General features: G+C 42.5%; 1 protein-coding gene across 1 annotated transcript in view; it reads right to left on the bottom strand.

Moving 5' to 3' along the window:
- TYR (tyrosinase) overlaps window positions 1-16,342 on the bottom strand; it is an 84,737-nt gene that overhangs the window by 34,923 nt on the left and 33,472 nt on the right. The window contains exon 3 of the mRNA XM_043528691.1: window positions 2,914-3,061. Within this exon, the coding sequence (XP_043384626.1) occupies window positions 2,914-3,061 (148 nt within the window). The remainder of the gene's footprint in view (window positions 1-2,913; window positions 3,062-16,342) is intronic.

Here is a 16,342-nt window from a genome sequence, read left to right as displayed (position 1 = left end):
CAGAATGATTTGTGGAAGAGGGTAGGGCTTGAAAAATCCACTCACTCTCATGAACAGGAATTTTTCTCTGAGGGAGTGACATCAATTTTTGCAAAATCTGAGCTTTCTTTTTACAAGAAGAAAATTATATTTCTAGGCCCAGATCTTCAGCTGGTGTAAATCTGGCCTGGTTCCATTGATGTCCATGAAGCTATTTTAATTTATACCAACAGAGAAGCCCTTTGCTGCCTTCCCAAGTCTGCAGACAGACTATTCCAGTGTCTCTGCTGCTGCTCAGAGCTTCTACAAGTACAGCAGAAGGAGATCTGACCAGAACCTTGCCATTTTCCATTGCTGCTATTCAGAACCATGTGAGTAGCCACATATCTGATAAGAACCTGGTAAATTTCAACCTATTTTAAAAGCGTTGCTCATCTAATATTTATGATTTTGCAGTTGTATTTTGATTAACTGGCCACATTTCTTTCTTGCTTACTTTCTAGTCTTTACAAATGAATAGCAATACTATAATATAAATATTTGTAGCCACATATATATAAAATATTTTGGCAAACAAAATATTTTACATTTTTAATTTCAGCTTCACATCTTGGAAAGTCACAGAAATCCTAGAAGTGTAGGGCAGGAGGGGACCTTGAGAGGACATCAAGTACTTTACCTTGCACTGAGGCAGTTTCAAGTAAGACCATCCCTGAATAGTGTTTGTCTAACCTGTTCTTAAAACCCTTCCATAACAGTGTCCTCCCTTGAAAGCCTATTTCAGACCTTAACTAGTTAGAAAGTTTTTCCTAATATCTAACCTAAATCTTCCTCCTGTGAAGTAAGCAGATTACTTCTTGTCCTACTTCAGTGGACATGGAGAACTACTGAGCACTGTCCACAGTCCTTTAACATATTTGAGAACTATCAGGTCCCTGCTCAGTTTTTTTCCTCAAGACTAAACTTGTGCAGTTTTTTAACCTTTCCTCATAGGTCATGATTTCTAAACCTGTTATCATGTTTGTTGCTGTCCTCTGGACTCTCTCCAATTTGTCAACATCCTTCTTAAAGTGTGGCGCCCAAAACTGTACACAGTACTCCATGTGAGTGCTGAGTAGAGCAGAACAATTACCTCCTGCATCTTAAATACAATGCTCCTGTTAGTGCAACCCAGAATGATATTAGCCTTTTTTTGCAACTGCATGTTAGAGACTAGGACACAGGCAGTCTGGCCTACTGTTGAGAGCAGGAGTCAGGTGTAGTGGGCAGAGCAGGCATCCAGGTCAGGGAACTGAGTTGAGACACAGCAACAGAGTTGACTGCTGACTACCAGAGCTAAGGATCAAGTCAGAAGTCAGAGCTGAGGGTTAGAGCCAGGAAGCAAGGCATAAGGTCTGGAACTGGAAAGGAGGCAAGGATCAGGCACAGAGCAGGACCATGGTGGGAACTAGGAGAGAAGGCAGGAGCAGAGCAGAAGGCAGGAGCAGGATTGGGTGCAGAATGCAAACACGAGCAGGGTCTGCTGCTGCTGCGGGAAATCACTTAGTTGCTCAGTCAACTTCCTGTGCCTCGTTCTGGCTTAATTAGCATGGTCGGACCAATCGGTGGAGCTGGGCAATCCTCCAATCAGCACTTTTGTGCGTGGTGCCTTGGCTGAGGTTGTAGTCCTACTAGCTCCTTGGCCCTTGGGGTTTCAGCAGACTTCATGGTGGCAGCATGTGATGGCTGTCTGGGAACTCGCAGGCCTGGGCCTAAGACCCAACACATCACATGTTGGCTCTTATATAGTCTGTGATCCGTTGTACCCTCAGATCTTTTTCTGCAGTAGTTCCATCTAGCCAGTTATATTGTGTTTTGTGCATTTGATTTTTCTTTCCTAAGTGTAGCACTTTTTATTTGTTTTTATTGAATTTCATCCGGTTGATTTCAGACCAATTCTTCAATCTATCGAGGACATTTTGAATTCTAATCCTGTCCTCCAAAGTGCTTACAACCCCTCCCCTCAGCTTGGTGTCCTCCCCCGCAAATTTTATGAGCATACTCTTCACTCCATCATCCAAGTCACTAATGAAAATATTGAATAGTACCAGACTGAGGACTGACTGCTGCACAACCCCACTAGATACATTCCCCCAGTCTGACAGCAAACCATTGATAACTACTCTTTGAGAACAGTCTTTCAACCAGTTGTGCACCCACCTTACATTGATTTCATCTAGACCATATTTCCCTAGTTTGCTTATGGGAGCGTCACGTGGTACTTTGTGAAAAGCCTTACTAAACTCAAGATACATTATGTCGACAGCTTCCCTCATCCACTAGGCCAGTAACCCTGTCAAAGAAGGAAAATAATCCTTCTCTTAGCAATTTTGTCCATTGTTTTCAGAAATGAGGTTTTTTTTCCTGTTTCTAACGAACATGGCTTCCTTCGGTTTGATTTTCTTTTTGCCTGCATAAGTACAGCTCCTTTCTGTTCCAGCTGAAGGCGTTCACAGTTGTGTGTCTCACTGAAAAGTTGGATTTTGACATTTTTATTTATGAACAATTGATATGATTTTTTTTTCTTATGAATGATCGATTCAAACAAAAGTAATATTTGGAATTGAGAGGAATGGCTCCATCTGATCATAGCAATATTAAAGTAAATCACATTTTTGACTCAGCCTTCTTGACACAGAATAAGTTTCTATTACCACAAAATCACTGAATTATTATTAATACATTTGTCTTTCAACACTCTTTTAATACAGTGAACATTCAAGCAAGTATGAAAATTACAACACAATTGCTGTCAATTAGACTAAATGAATGAAGAGCTCAGTTATGTACAGTATGTTTGAAAATATTGTAAGTTTAATAGCATCTAAATTATCCAAAGTTTGATACTAATGTTAAAAAAGCACATTTTAAATACACAAAACAGATCAAACTCACCTGTCAACAAAGGCATGGTGAAGGATAAAGATGGGATCATTAGCAGATCCTTGTACCTGGGACATTGAGCCATTCATATAGATGTGAAGTGCATTATGTAAACTGCTTTGAGACATGTTCGCTATTCCAGTCTGTGGATTGGCAAAGCCTATATGTGAAGAGGAAATCATACACTGATATGAAGATGTGCATAATTATTCTTTCAATAAAATAGAAGCTCAAAGTACCTACTAATTAGATTTCATTTATGTTCAGCTCTTTAGTATAATACTAAGATAAATGTTTAAAGAAAGAGCACTAGTATACTTGGAAGGCACATCAGAGATGACATTAGAAGAAACTAAATTAAAACTACTGCCATAAAACTAAAGCAACATGCCACTACACGAACTACTTAATTGATTTATATTTTTAATTATTTGTCCAATATTTCTGGCTGTTAAAGCATTCTAAAACCCAATCTTGCAAATATTTATGCATGTGAACTTTATTCATATGAATAGGAAATGTGTTTGGGCCCAAACCTACTAAGGGAATTATTTAACTGACTTACTGTGTCTCTGACAAATCACAGATAATTGGTGAAGCTGTACAAGTCTGAGAAAAGTAAATGAAAGGAGATTGACCCTGGCAATTACTAGTCCATAAGCCAAAACAACCTGTTGTGTTTTGTGATATACTTAGACTGCAAGCTCTTTGGAGCAGGGGTCATAGTTTTTATTATGTGTGTACAGTGCTGAGCACTTTTCCCTGACTGGGGCCTTTACGAACCACTGCACTGCAAAAAGTAGGAGTAGTAAAAGGATGGAACAAATAGTCGGCTAGGTCATCCCCTTCCATAATCAAACCGACAGGGCTCTGGGGAAAGAAGTCTCTTTGAGGGTTGCCCTGAGGACTGGACTTTTAAAGGCCACAGGCCTATTCAAGGGGCCACGTGTCCCCATACTGGTTCTGGCCCTGGTAGCCCCAGTGGTCCCTTCTGGCCTTAAACTGGCCTCTCACCTAGCTTCCTGCTAGCACAGGTGTTCCCTAGCCTGCAGGAGATCCATCAGAGTGTCAATACGGCACTGTATTGTCTCTTTCTGGGAGTCTCCATGATTATATCTACACTGCAATTAAAATCCCATGACTGGCCCATACCAGCTGACTTGGGCTTGTGGGGCTCAAGCTAAGGGGCTGTTTGTTTGTGGCCGGCCTGGGCTCAGGCTGCAGCTCTGGGACCTTCCCACCTTGCTGGGTCCTAGAGCCCAGCCTCCAGCCCGAGCCCAGGCATTTAAAGAGCCCCTTAGCTCAAGCCCTGCGAGCCCAAGTGAGCTGGCAGATGCCAGTCACAGCTTTTTAACTGCCATGTAGACATACCCTATGGTGTCAGGGTTAGGATAATCTATATAGGCCCTCCTGGGTCCTGTCCTACCCATAGGGTTGGGGGACTTTCTAATTGCACAAACCCAAATACCCTTTCCCTGCCCACTGCCCCACTCCTTCTCTGCACCCCACCCAGTTCAGCCCCCCCAACCCCCCCGTCCCTAGCTCTCCCCCACCCTCACTCACTTTCACTGGGCTGGGGCAGGGTGTTAGGGTGCAGGAAGGGGTGAAGGGTCCAGCTGGGAGTGCAGGCTTTGGGGTGGGACCAAAAATGAAGGGTTCAGGGAGCGGGAGGGGGTGCAGGCTCCGGCTGAGGGTGTGGGCTCTGAGGTGGAGCCAGGGATGAGAGGTTTGCCTTGCAGGAGGGGGCTAAGGGCTGGGGTAGGGGATTGGGAAGTGGATGGAGGTGCAGGGTCTGGGAGGGAGTTAGGGTGCAGGGGAGGTTCCTACCTGGGGCAGGAGGTTCGGGATACAGGTGGCGCTCACCTCAGGTGGTTCCCAGTTGGTGGTGCAGCAGGGCTAAGGCAGGCTCCCTGCCTGCCATGGCTTCATGCTGCTCCCAGAAGCAGATGCCATGTCTGGCCCCTAGGCCAGGTGGCTCTGCGCGGTGCGTGCTGCCCATGTCCTCTTGTGCCTCCCCCCGCAGCTCCCATTGGCCACGGTTTCTGGTCAATGGGAGCTGCGGAACTGGTGCTGTGGGTGGGGGCAGCATGCGGAACTTCCCCGATTGCCCCTGTGCCTAGAGGCCAGACAGGCTAGCCACTTCTGGGGAGCTGCGCAGAGCCAGGGCAGGCAGGGAGGCTACTTTAGCCCCACTGTGCCGCCATCCAGACTTTTAACAGCCCAGTCAGCGGTGCTGACTGGAGCTGCCAGGGTCCATTTTCGACCAGGCATTCCGGTCAAAAACCGGATGCCTTGCAACCCTACCTACCCACTGATGCTGTAGTGGGGTATTACTGAGGTTGGTGTTTGTTTCTTTAACCTAGCTTACTATGCTTCTACTCTCTCTTCTGAATCACTCCTTAAAACACTCTACCAGAACACACACACAGGCTAGACCTCTCTGACACTGAAGTATATCAGAACAGACAGAAAATCTTTTTAAAATAAAAACTTAACAAAAATAGTGGAACTAACAAGATGCCTTCAGCGCTAAAGTTCAGTGCTCCATCACTTTGTCACATCTCATCTCCTGTCCATACATTTTACATTGTTTATTAAGGTTGTAAATGTAGTAAGGTAGAAACCTTGTCTCTTTGTCCGGAAAGATCCTTGCATGCTTTGAGAACAGCATAAATTATAATATCTCGAGTAACCTGGGAGAGTATTTTATTATATCACGAAGCAGTAAAGTAATGGGGGAAGCAGAGTGGTCTAGTGCGGTGTTTCTCAATGACTGGTCCATGGACTGCTGTCGGTCCCTGAGAACTCTCTGACACAGGTTAGGAAGGCAGCAAGCTGGATCCTGGAATCAAAAAGGTTGAGAAACACACTAATCTAGTGTACAGGGCCCTAAATGGGGATTTTGGAAACCTGGGTTCTACTCCCAGCTTTGGGATTGATCTTTTTGTATGGCCACTTCACCTCATATGTCTTTGTCTGTCTGTTTAGATTGTAAGATCTTTTTGGGGTCAAGGACTATTTCTTACTATGTGAATGTGCGGTGCTTGGTATAATGGGGCCTTAATCTCATCTGAGGCTTCTAGGTGCAAGTGCAGTGCTTCTAATAGTAGTAATAGTCCCTCTCCATAAGTCTAAAATTTTGAGCTCATTTCCAGTTGTTGAAGTCTCACAATGATGTTGACAAATCCAAGGGAAATCAGAGAAGAATGATGATCAAGAGACTGGAGGAATTGGCTTCTGAGGAAAAAATTAAGTTGTACATAAGCATAGCTGGAATAAGATGAAAAAGGGGCATATATCTGAAAGGTCTGGACACAGCAGGGGAGGAGTAGAATTACCTAAGGTGGTATATGGGGAATTAATTAGTAATCAGATGAAATTAATATAGGGGAAATTTAGATCAGGTAAAGCTTCCTGATAGTAAATATTAAGCTGTACAATAGTCTCTGAAGGGAAGTGATGGGAGCCACATCACTTAGAAATTTTAAAACTGGACTGGACAAAACACTAGAAAACGTGTTGTATGGGGCAATCTGGCAAGGACAAAGAGGTATATTCTAGTTCAGCCAGAAGTTATTGGGTTTGCTGGAATTACTGGTGAAATTTTATGGCATTTTTTTTTTCAGGAGGCCACACTAGATGATCCTAATAGTTCCTTTTAGTTTTAAAAACTATAAAGCTAGGTACTCAATGACGTGGTAAGTTTCTTTCAGCTCTCACTTCTATGAAATGGTTCTATGAAAATCAGCTGGAAAAAATCTACTTGTCAGGCTTCTTAAAATGGATAAGACTTCAGGCCCTTCACTTGTATCATACTACAGCTCATTATGGGGGGAGGGCTGAAGGGAGATGGGTAGAGTACTATTTATATTGCTTCTAGAGTACTCTGGCCAGGAAACTAGATGTTCTGCATCAGTCTTAAAGCTTTGACAAGTTTCAGCCCTAAAAATGGTGTTAGCACTTGAGTTATCATATGAAAAGGGTTATAAAGAATACTTCTGTATTCTAAGATGCACTGAATCAGGGCAGCCTCTTCATAGGGAAATCTCCCAGAGAGCCAGTTTTGCCTAATGTGGACATTGTCATTCATACCACCCACTGATTAACCGGGACAGTATTAGCACTAACGGCTTAGGTCATGTTTAATTCTAAGCTGTGGGCTCTTAATGTGGAAGATTTCATATAAATATTACAGATAGAAGAAATAATAATTAAATGCAGTGAGTATCACTTTTACCGGTGTGTTTTTACACAGTACGGCCTTTACGATGATTTCACTTGAATTCTTTTCAGACTTGTTTGAAAGGGTCTCAGGGAAACCATTTACTCAGGGCAATGGGTGATGAACCAGGCTGAGCCAATTCAGAGGAATCTACAGTACTAAAATAATTTTGTAGCATTTTAGGGAAAATTGTACTTCCACGAGGAGGAGAGGGAGTGAATCTGTAATCCACCACTATGACAAATCTCAGAAGTTCTTGGAGGGAAGCCCCATTGGAACGTGATGTGCTAGAACCAGTAGTTATGGCTGGATCTTAAGTTATTGAGCTCAATAGGAGCTTTGCCAGTGATTTAAATTGTAGCAGAATAAAATTCTTAAAGACCACATACCTGGTTCTGTTCTTGCTCGTAGCACTGTAAATCAAGAAACCAGTGGTTCAATGGAATTGAACTGACCTCAATGGAGCTATGCCAACGTACACCAGTTGGAACTGTGGCCCAAACTTTATTATAGATTGAGCTGATAGTATCACCTATAGTTGCCCAATACTCTCCATTATAATTATATACATGCAGTCTTCATAAAACATTCAAGTGTCTGTCTTTTAATAGATGCTATTTTATTATACTAACAGTCTACCAGCAGAGATCATGGAACTCCATATACAATCAGTCAGGGACACAGTTGTATAAACATAGTGCAAGTCAAGTAGTGTCTTCCTTCACTACTCCTCATTTGCTGCTGAATTGACAGCGTTAAGTGTATCTGGTAGATTTCAGAGAGTATTCAGGGCCTCGATAGTATTATCAACGTTAATTACTGCAGTGATGCGGCAAATGTCCCATACATCATACCACCTCCTGCATTCGTTTGGTGTATTATTTAACATTTCTCACACTCTATCACTTAACCACATTAAGATATTTAACTATTTTCAGGGTTGTTGGATTTTATAAATGCACTTAAGTAAAAGTCACTTTGCACTATTTCCAAGTCAAGTGCTAAGGACACCAATCACTTTGAAGGTGACATTTCACTCTGTAAGGTGCATGCCTGGGTCGCATTGACTCCAACACATCTGGGGATGAATGTGGCTGTAAGAAGAATTCCATGTTGCAGAGAAGCACACACTCAGACTGATGTGTCTATTTTAAATACATGAGAAGGGTAAAATAAGGCCGTGTCTCTGCTATGGGCACTAAAGTAGCATAGCTTCAATCCTGTAGTTATGCCATTGTAACCCCATTGAGTAGATGCAGATTGCCGCAACAGCAAGAGTTTTCCATCAGCTATAGGAGCCAAGCAACCAGTAGCTAGGTCAACAGAAGCATTCTTCTCTCAGTCTAGCTGTGTCTACAATGGAGGCCAGGCTGGCATAACTACAGCACTCATGGGGGTGGATTTTTCACACCTCTGAGTGCCATAGTTATGTAGACCTAAGTTTTAAGTTTAGATCAGGCTTAAGTTAAATAACATGATTCTGAGGATCGGATCTTCAGCTGATTATGGAAGATGTTGGCACTATACCTGTTTACATCAGCTAAAGCGCTAGCCCTTAGCAATCTTTTTATAGGAGATATTTCAGGGCTAAATTCAACAGTGCAGCTGATGTTTTTGGTAGCTACATGTAACAATAATATCATCTAGCTCTCACACAGAACTTTTCATCAGTAGATCTCAATGTGTTTTACAAAGGAGGTCACTGTCATTACCCCCATTTTGCAAAAGGGGAAACTGTGGCACTGGGACTTACTCTAGGTCACCCATCAACAAAGGTGGGACTAGAACCCTAATTCCCAGAGTTCCCAGTTTAATCACAAAATCACACTATAAACTTTATTTTAGCATATGATTAGTCTAATACTTATCTCACACTGGCGTAACTTAGGAGTCATTCTACTGAAGTCAATCGGTTTGATCCTGAATTCCAGTTCCACTCATGTAAAACTGGAGTAACTCCATTGAAGTAAATGGAGTTATTCTGGATTTACACTAACTGAAATCAGAATCTGACCCTATGTGGAGTTATATTGGTACAAAACCTATGTAAATAAGATCAGAACCAGGTCCTAACTATCTGGGCTCAAGAGCTCGTGTAAAGCTATGCGGGTAACAGCAGGTATCTTGTAATGCAGTGGTCAAACTAGGTCAAATTACAAAGGATGGATATAAACAAATAACACAAGTATGTAGGGACAAAATTAGAAAAGCCAAGGCAAAAAACGAGATCAAACTAGGTAGGGACATAAAAGAAAATAAAAAAAACATTCTACAAATACATTAGAAGCAAGAGGAAGACCAAGGACAGAGTCGACCCATTACTCAATGAGGGGGGAAAAGAAAATAACAGAACATGTGGAAATGGCAGAGGTGCTTAATGACTTTGTTTCGGTTTTCACCAAGAAGGTTGGTGGCGATTGGACAACTAAAATAGTGAATGCCAATGAAAAAGAGATAGGATCAGAGTCTAAAATAGGAAAAGAACAAGTCAAAATTTCTTAGACAAATTAGATGTCTTCAGATCACCAGGGCCTGATGAAATGCATCCTAGAATGCTCAAGGAGCTGACTGAGGAGATATCTGAGCCATTAGCAATTATCTTTGAAAAGTCATGGAAGATGGGAGACATTCCAGAAGACTGTAAAAGGGCAAATATAATGTCCATCTATAAAAAGGGAAATAAGGACAACCTGGGGAATTACAGACCAGTCAGCTAAACTTCTGTACCCAGAAAGATAATGGAGCAAATAATTAAGCAATCAATTTGCAAACACCTAGAAGATAATAAGGTGATAAGTAACAGTCAGCATGGATTTGTCAAGAACAAATCATGTCAAATGAACCTGATAACTTTCTTTGATAGGATAGCAACCCTTGTGGATGGGGGGAAGCGGTAGATGTGGTATACCTTGACTTTAGTAAGGCTTTTGATACTGTCTCGCATGACCTTCTCATAAACAAACTCGGGAAATACAACTTAGGGCATGGCTACACTTGCTAGTTAGAGTGCATTAAAGCAGCCCTGGGCTCCCTAACTCATGACCCATCCACACTGGCAAGGCACTTAGAGGGCCTGGACTGTGCAGCTGAAGTGCTCCTGGAGTTTGAATGGGAGTTCTGTTGGAGGAGAAGGTATTTGTGTTTGGTTTTGTATTGGTAGTATTTGTATGTGTAGAGGCTTGTAGGGGCTTTGTGCTGGGAGAGAAACTGAGCCCTGATTAGGGGGCGGGGCTTCTCTGACTAGGCATCCTAAAAGGTAGCAGCCAGTCAGGCAGCGGCACAGGCAGCTAGAGCGGCACAGGAGCTAGCAAACAGAGCTGTAAACAGGGGAGCTTGAGTGGGAGTTTGAAAGGGGAGTTTGTCTTGTGGTGCTTGTTTCTTGCTGTGGGTGGTGGTGTTTTGGTGTGGTTTGTGTTTCCCAGATTAACGGGATTTAGGTGGGAAGGCAATGACAGATACAGAGGCAGCAGTGGGAGTGACCCCTGTAGCAGAAGACACAATGAAGATGACTGGATGTGGAAGCTATGGTATGTACATGATCCTGGAGGGGGCACCTTGTAAGAGTTTTGTCTGCATGAAGTGCTGTCTGATAGAGCTGATGGAGGAAAAGATCCGAGGTTTGGCGATGCAGGTGGAAAGTCTGGTAGAGTTTAGGAAGGGGTTTGAACAGATTATGGAGCAAAGACATGAGGTATCTGAAGGGAAAAGCTCAGACTTGCAGATGGAAGCAGGACTGGGGAATTCTGAGGGGAGACTGGGTGAGGAAAGTGGTCAGTGGAAGCATGTGACTAAAAGAACCAGGCAGAGGAAAAGACAGGCTAGTGAAGGAGAAATAGAGATTAAGAATAGGTTTGCAGAGTTGGAAAATGAAGAAGGGGCTCAGCAGGTAGTCACTGAAGGTGGAAGGGCAAGGAAGAAGAGAAGAGCGGCTAGTCCTATAGGAAAAGGGGAAGAGTTAATGGAGATTACACCAAATATGAGCCCCAGGAGGATACAGGATGGGTTAAAGAGGATTACAAGGGAGAATAGGAATGGAAAGAACTTGCAGCCAGAGGGAACAGGGGATAGACTGGAGAATAGCACCGTCACTAGGAAAAGGCAGGTCTATGTGACTGGGGACTCTTTACTGAGAAGAATAGATAGGCCTGTAACCAGAGCTGATCCAGAGAATAGGAGGGTGTGCTGTCTTCCAGGTGCTAAGATATGGGATGTAGACCTGAGGTTGAAAAGGATTCCAAAGGGAGCAGGAAAGAATCCCCTAATTATCCTTCATGTGGGAACAAATGATACGGCTAGATTCTCGCTGGAAAGTATTAAGGGAGACTATGTTAGGCTGGGGAAGACGCTTAAGGAAATTGAGGCTGTCATAAATATAAAGGGAAGGGTAAATCCCTTTAAAATCCCTCCTGGCCAGAGGAAATCTCCTCTCACCTGTAAAGGGTTAAGAAGCTAAAGGTAACCTCGCTGGCACCTGACCAAAATGACCAATGAGGAGACAAGATACTTTCAAAAGCTGGGAGGAGGGAGAGAAACAAAGGGTCTGTGTGTCTGTCTATATTCTGTCTTTGCCAGGGATAGACCAGGAATGAAGCCTTAGAACTTTTAGTAAGTAATCTAGCTAGGTACGTGTTAGATTATGATTTCTTTAAATGGCTGAGAAAAGAATTGTGCTGAATAGAATAACTATTTCTGTCTGTGTATCTTTTTTGTAACTTAAGGTTTTTGCCTAGAGGGGTTCTCTATGTTTTGAATCTAATTACCCTGTAAGGTATTTACCATCCTGATTTTACAGGGGGGGATTTTTTTTTATTTCTATTTACTTCTATTTCTATTAAAAGTCTTCTTGTAAGAAAACTGAATGCTTCTTCATTGTTCTCAGATCCAAGGGTTTGGGTCTGTGGTCACCTATGCAAATTGGTTAGGCTTTTTATCCAACATTTCCCTGGAAAGGGGGGGTGCAAGTGTTGGGAGGATTGTTCATCATTCTTAAGATCCAAGGGTCTGGGTCTGTAGTCACCTAGGCAAATTGGTGAGGCTTTTTACCAAACCTTGTCCAGGAAGTGGGGTGCAAGGTTTTGGGAAGTATTTTGGGGGGAAAGACGTGTCCAAACAGCTCTTCCCCAGTAACCAGTATTTGTTTGGTGGTGGTAGCGGCCAATCCAAGGACAAAAGGGTGGAATATTTTGTACCTTGGGGAAGTTTTGACCTAAGCTGGTAAAGATAAGCTTAGGAGGTTTTTCATGCAGGTCCCCACATCTGTACCCTAGAGTTCAGAGTGGGGGAGGAACCTTGACAGAGGCTCAGGTGATCTTTAGTGGGATTCTGCCTGTTCCTAGAGAAGGGCAACAAAGGTGTGACAAGATTATGACTATCAACAGATGGCTTAGGCAGTGGTGCTATAAGGAGGGGTTTGGGATGTATGGCCACTGGGAGGCATTCATGGATAGAGGACAGTTCTCTCGGGATGGACTTCATCTGAGTAGGGAAGGAAATAGACTTCTAGGATGGAGGCTGGCACAACAGATTGAGAGCTTTAAACTAGGAATTTGGGGGAGATGGTTGGGAGATGTCCAGGTAATCTCCACACCAGAATTTAGCATTGAGAGGAAAGAAAATGAAGTAAGAGTGGATACAGCTGTGGGTAGGAGGAGGGCAGTGTAGATACAAGTCTAATAGGTTATACTGGTAGTAAAATGACCGTGCCTAATAGGGTACAGAATGTGAGTGAGGCCAAACAGCAAAAATTAAGATGTTTGTACACTAATGCAAGGAGCCTAGGTAACAAAATGGAGGAACTAGAGCTACTGGTGCAGGAAGTGAAACCAGATATAGGGATAACAGAAACAGGGTAGAATAGTAGTCATGACTGGACTACAGGTATTGAGGGGTATGTGCTGCTTAGGAAAGACCGAAATAAAGGTAAAGGTGGTGGAGTAGCACTGTATATCAATGATGAGATAGAATGTAAAGAAATAAGAAGCAATGAAATGGATATGACTGAGTCCGTCTGGGCAAAAATTAAATTGGGGAAGAAAACTATTAGAGCCTCCCCTGGGATAGTGCTTGGGGTGTGCTATCGACTGCCGGGATCTAATTTGGATATGGATAGAGCCCTTTTAAATGTTTTTAATAAAGTAAATACTAATAGAAACTGTGTGATCATGGGAGACTTTAACTTCCCAGATATAGACTGGAGGACGAGTGCTAGTAGTAATAATAGGGCTCAGATTCTCCTAGATGCGATAGCTCATGGATTCCTTCAGCAAGTAGTTGCTGAACCGACTAGAGGTGATGCCATTTTAGATTTGGTTTTGGTGAGTAGTGAGGACCTCATAGAAGAAATGGTTGTAGGGGATAATCTTGGCTCAAGTGATCATGAGCTAATTCAGTTCAAACTGAACGGAAGGATTAATAAAAATAAATCTGCAGCTAGGGTTTTTGATTTCAAAAGGGCTGACTTTCAAAAATTAAGGAAATTAGTTAGGGAAGTGGATTGGACTGAAGAATTTATGGATCTAAAGGTAGAGGAGGCCTGGGATTATTTTAAATCAAAGATGCAGAAGCTATCGGAAGCCTGCATCCCAAGAAAGGGGAAACAATTCATAGGCAGAAGTTGTAGACCAAGCTGGATGAGCAAGCATCTCAGAGAGGTGATTAAGAAAAAGCAGAAAGCATATAGGGAGTGGAAGAAGGGAGGGATCAGCAAGGAAAGCTACCTTATTGAGGTCAGAACATGTAGGGATAAAGTGAGACAGGCTAAAAGTCAAGTAGAGTTGGACCTTGCAAAGGGAATTAAAACCAATAGTAAAAGGTTCTATAGCCATATAAATAAGAAGAAAACAAAGAAAGAAGAAGTGAGACTGCTAAACACTGAGGATGGAGTGGAGGTCAAGGATAATCTAGGCATGGCCCAATATCTAAACAAATACTTTGCCTCAGTCTTTAATAAGACTAAAGAGGATCTTAGGGATAATGGTAGCATGACAAATGGGAATGAGGATATGGAGGTAGACATTACCATATTTGAGGTAGAAGCGAAACTCAAACAGCTTAATGGGACTAAATCGGGGAGCCCAGATAATCTTCATCCAAGAATATTAAAGGAATTGGCACAAGAAATTGCAAGCCCATTAGCAAGAATTTTTAATGAATCTGTAAACTTAGGGGTTGTACCGTATGATTGAAGAATTGCTAACATAGTTCCTATTTTTAAGAAAGGGAAAAAAGTGATCCAAGTAGCTACAGGCCTATTAGTATGACATCTGTAGTATGCAAGGTCTTGGAAAAAATTTTGAAGGAGAAGGTAGTTAAGGACATTGAAGTCAATGGTAAATGGGACAAAATACAACATGGTTTTACAAAAGGTAGATCGTGCCAAACCAACCTGATTTCCTTCTTTGAGAAAGTAACAGATTTTTTAGACAAAGGAAACGCAGTGGATCTAATTTACCTAGATTTTAGTAAGGCAATTGATACCGTGCCACATGGGGAATTATTAGTGAAATTGGATAAGATGGGGATCAATAGAAAAATTGAAAGGTGGATAAGGAATTGGTTAAAGGGGAGACTACAACGGGTCCTACTGAAAGGTGAACTGTCAGGCTGGAGGGAGGTTACCAGTGGAGTTCCTCAAGGATCGGTTTTGGGACCAGTCTTATTTAATCTTTTTATTACTGACCTTGGCACAAAAAGTGGGAGTGTACTAATAAAGTTTGCGGATGATACAAAGCTGGGAGGTATTGCCAATTTAGAGAAGGACAGGGATACCCTACAGGAGGATCTGGATGACCTTCTAAACTGGAGTAATAGTAACAGGATGAAATTTAATAGCGAGAATTGTAAGGTCATGCATTTAGGGATTAATAACAAGAATTTTAGTTATAAGCTAGGGACACATCAATTAGAAGTAACGGAGGAGGAAAAGGACCTTGGACTATTGGTTGATCATAGGATGACTATGAGCCGCCAATGTGATATGGCTGTGAAAAAAGCTAATGCGGTCTTGGGATGCATCAGGAGAGATATTTCCAGTAGGGATAAGGAGGTTTTAGTACCGTTATACAAGGCACTGGTGAGACCTCACCTAGAATACTGTGTGCAGTTCTGGTCTCCCATGTTTAAGAAGGATGAATTCAAACTGGAACAGGTACAGAGAAGGGCTACTAGGATGATCCGAGGAATGGAAAACTTGTCTTATGAAAGGAGACTCAAGGAGCTTGGCTTGTTTAGCCTAACTAAAAGAAGGTTGAGGGGAGATATGATTACTCTCTATAAATATATCAGAGGGATAAATACCGGAGAGGAATTATTTAAGCTCAGTACTGATGTGGACACAAGAACAAATGGATATAAACTGGCCACTAGGAAATTCAGACTAGAAATTAGATGAAGGGTTTTAACCATCAGAGGAGTGAAGTTTTGGAATAGCCTTCCAAAGGAAGCAGTGGGGGCAAAAGATCTATCTGGCTTTAAGATTAAACTTGATAAGTTTATGGAGGAGATGGTATGATGGGATAACATGGTTTTGGTAATTAAATATTCATGGTAAATAGGCCCAATGGCCTGTGATGGGCTATTAGATGGGGTGAGATCCGAGTTACCCAGGAAAGAATTTTCTGTAGTATCTGGCTGATGAATCTTGCCCATATGCTCAGGGTTTAGCTGATCGCCATATCTGGGGTCGGGAAGGAATTTTCCACCAGGGCAGATTGGAAGAGTCCCTGGAGATTTTTCGCCTTCCTCTGTAGCATGGGGCACAGGTCACTTGGAAATACTTTGGAGGAGCATGACCATAACCTGCAGTCTGTACTAAACTGCATCAGCAAAGCAGGCCCCAAGCTCAGTAGGTCCAAATGCAAATTTAGACAAACTGAACTCTCCTTTCTGGGGCATACAATTTCACAGGCTGGACTGAAACCTGATCCGGCTCATATCCTGGCAATTTCAAATGCTCCTCCTCCAACAGATTTGCAAACCTTACGTTCCTTCTTGGGTCTTATCTCCTGCTATGCAAAATTCAGTCCCAGTTATGCTTTTGTCATTGAATTGTTATGAGAATTACTACGGAGAAGTTCAACCTTAGTGTGGACAACGGATGTACAAGCTAGTTTCGAAATGGTGAAAGACTTGATTGTACCTAGTCCAGTACTTGCACTATTCAGTCCTGCATTGCTCACAATTGTAACTACTGATGCCTCTGATAATGGACTTGGGGCTGTC

Source organism: Chelonia mydas, chromosome 1 (genome assembly GCF_015237465.2).
Source record: "Chelonia mydas isolate rCheMyd1 chromosome 1, rCheMyd1.pri.v2, whole genome shotgun sequence".
Lineage (NCBI taxonomy): Eukaryota > Metazoa > Chordata > Testudines > Cheloniidae > Chelonia > Chelonia mydas.
The sequence above is the reverse complement of the archived record's forward strand: the minus strand, read 5'-3'. Positions and strand labels throughout refer to the sequence as shown.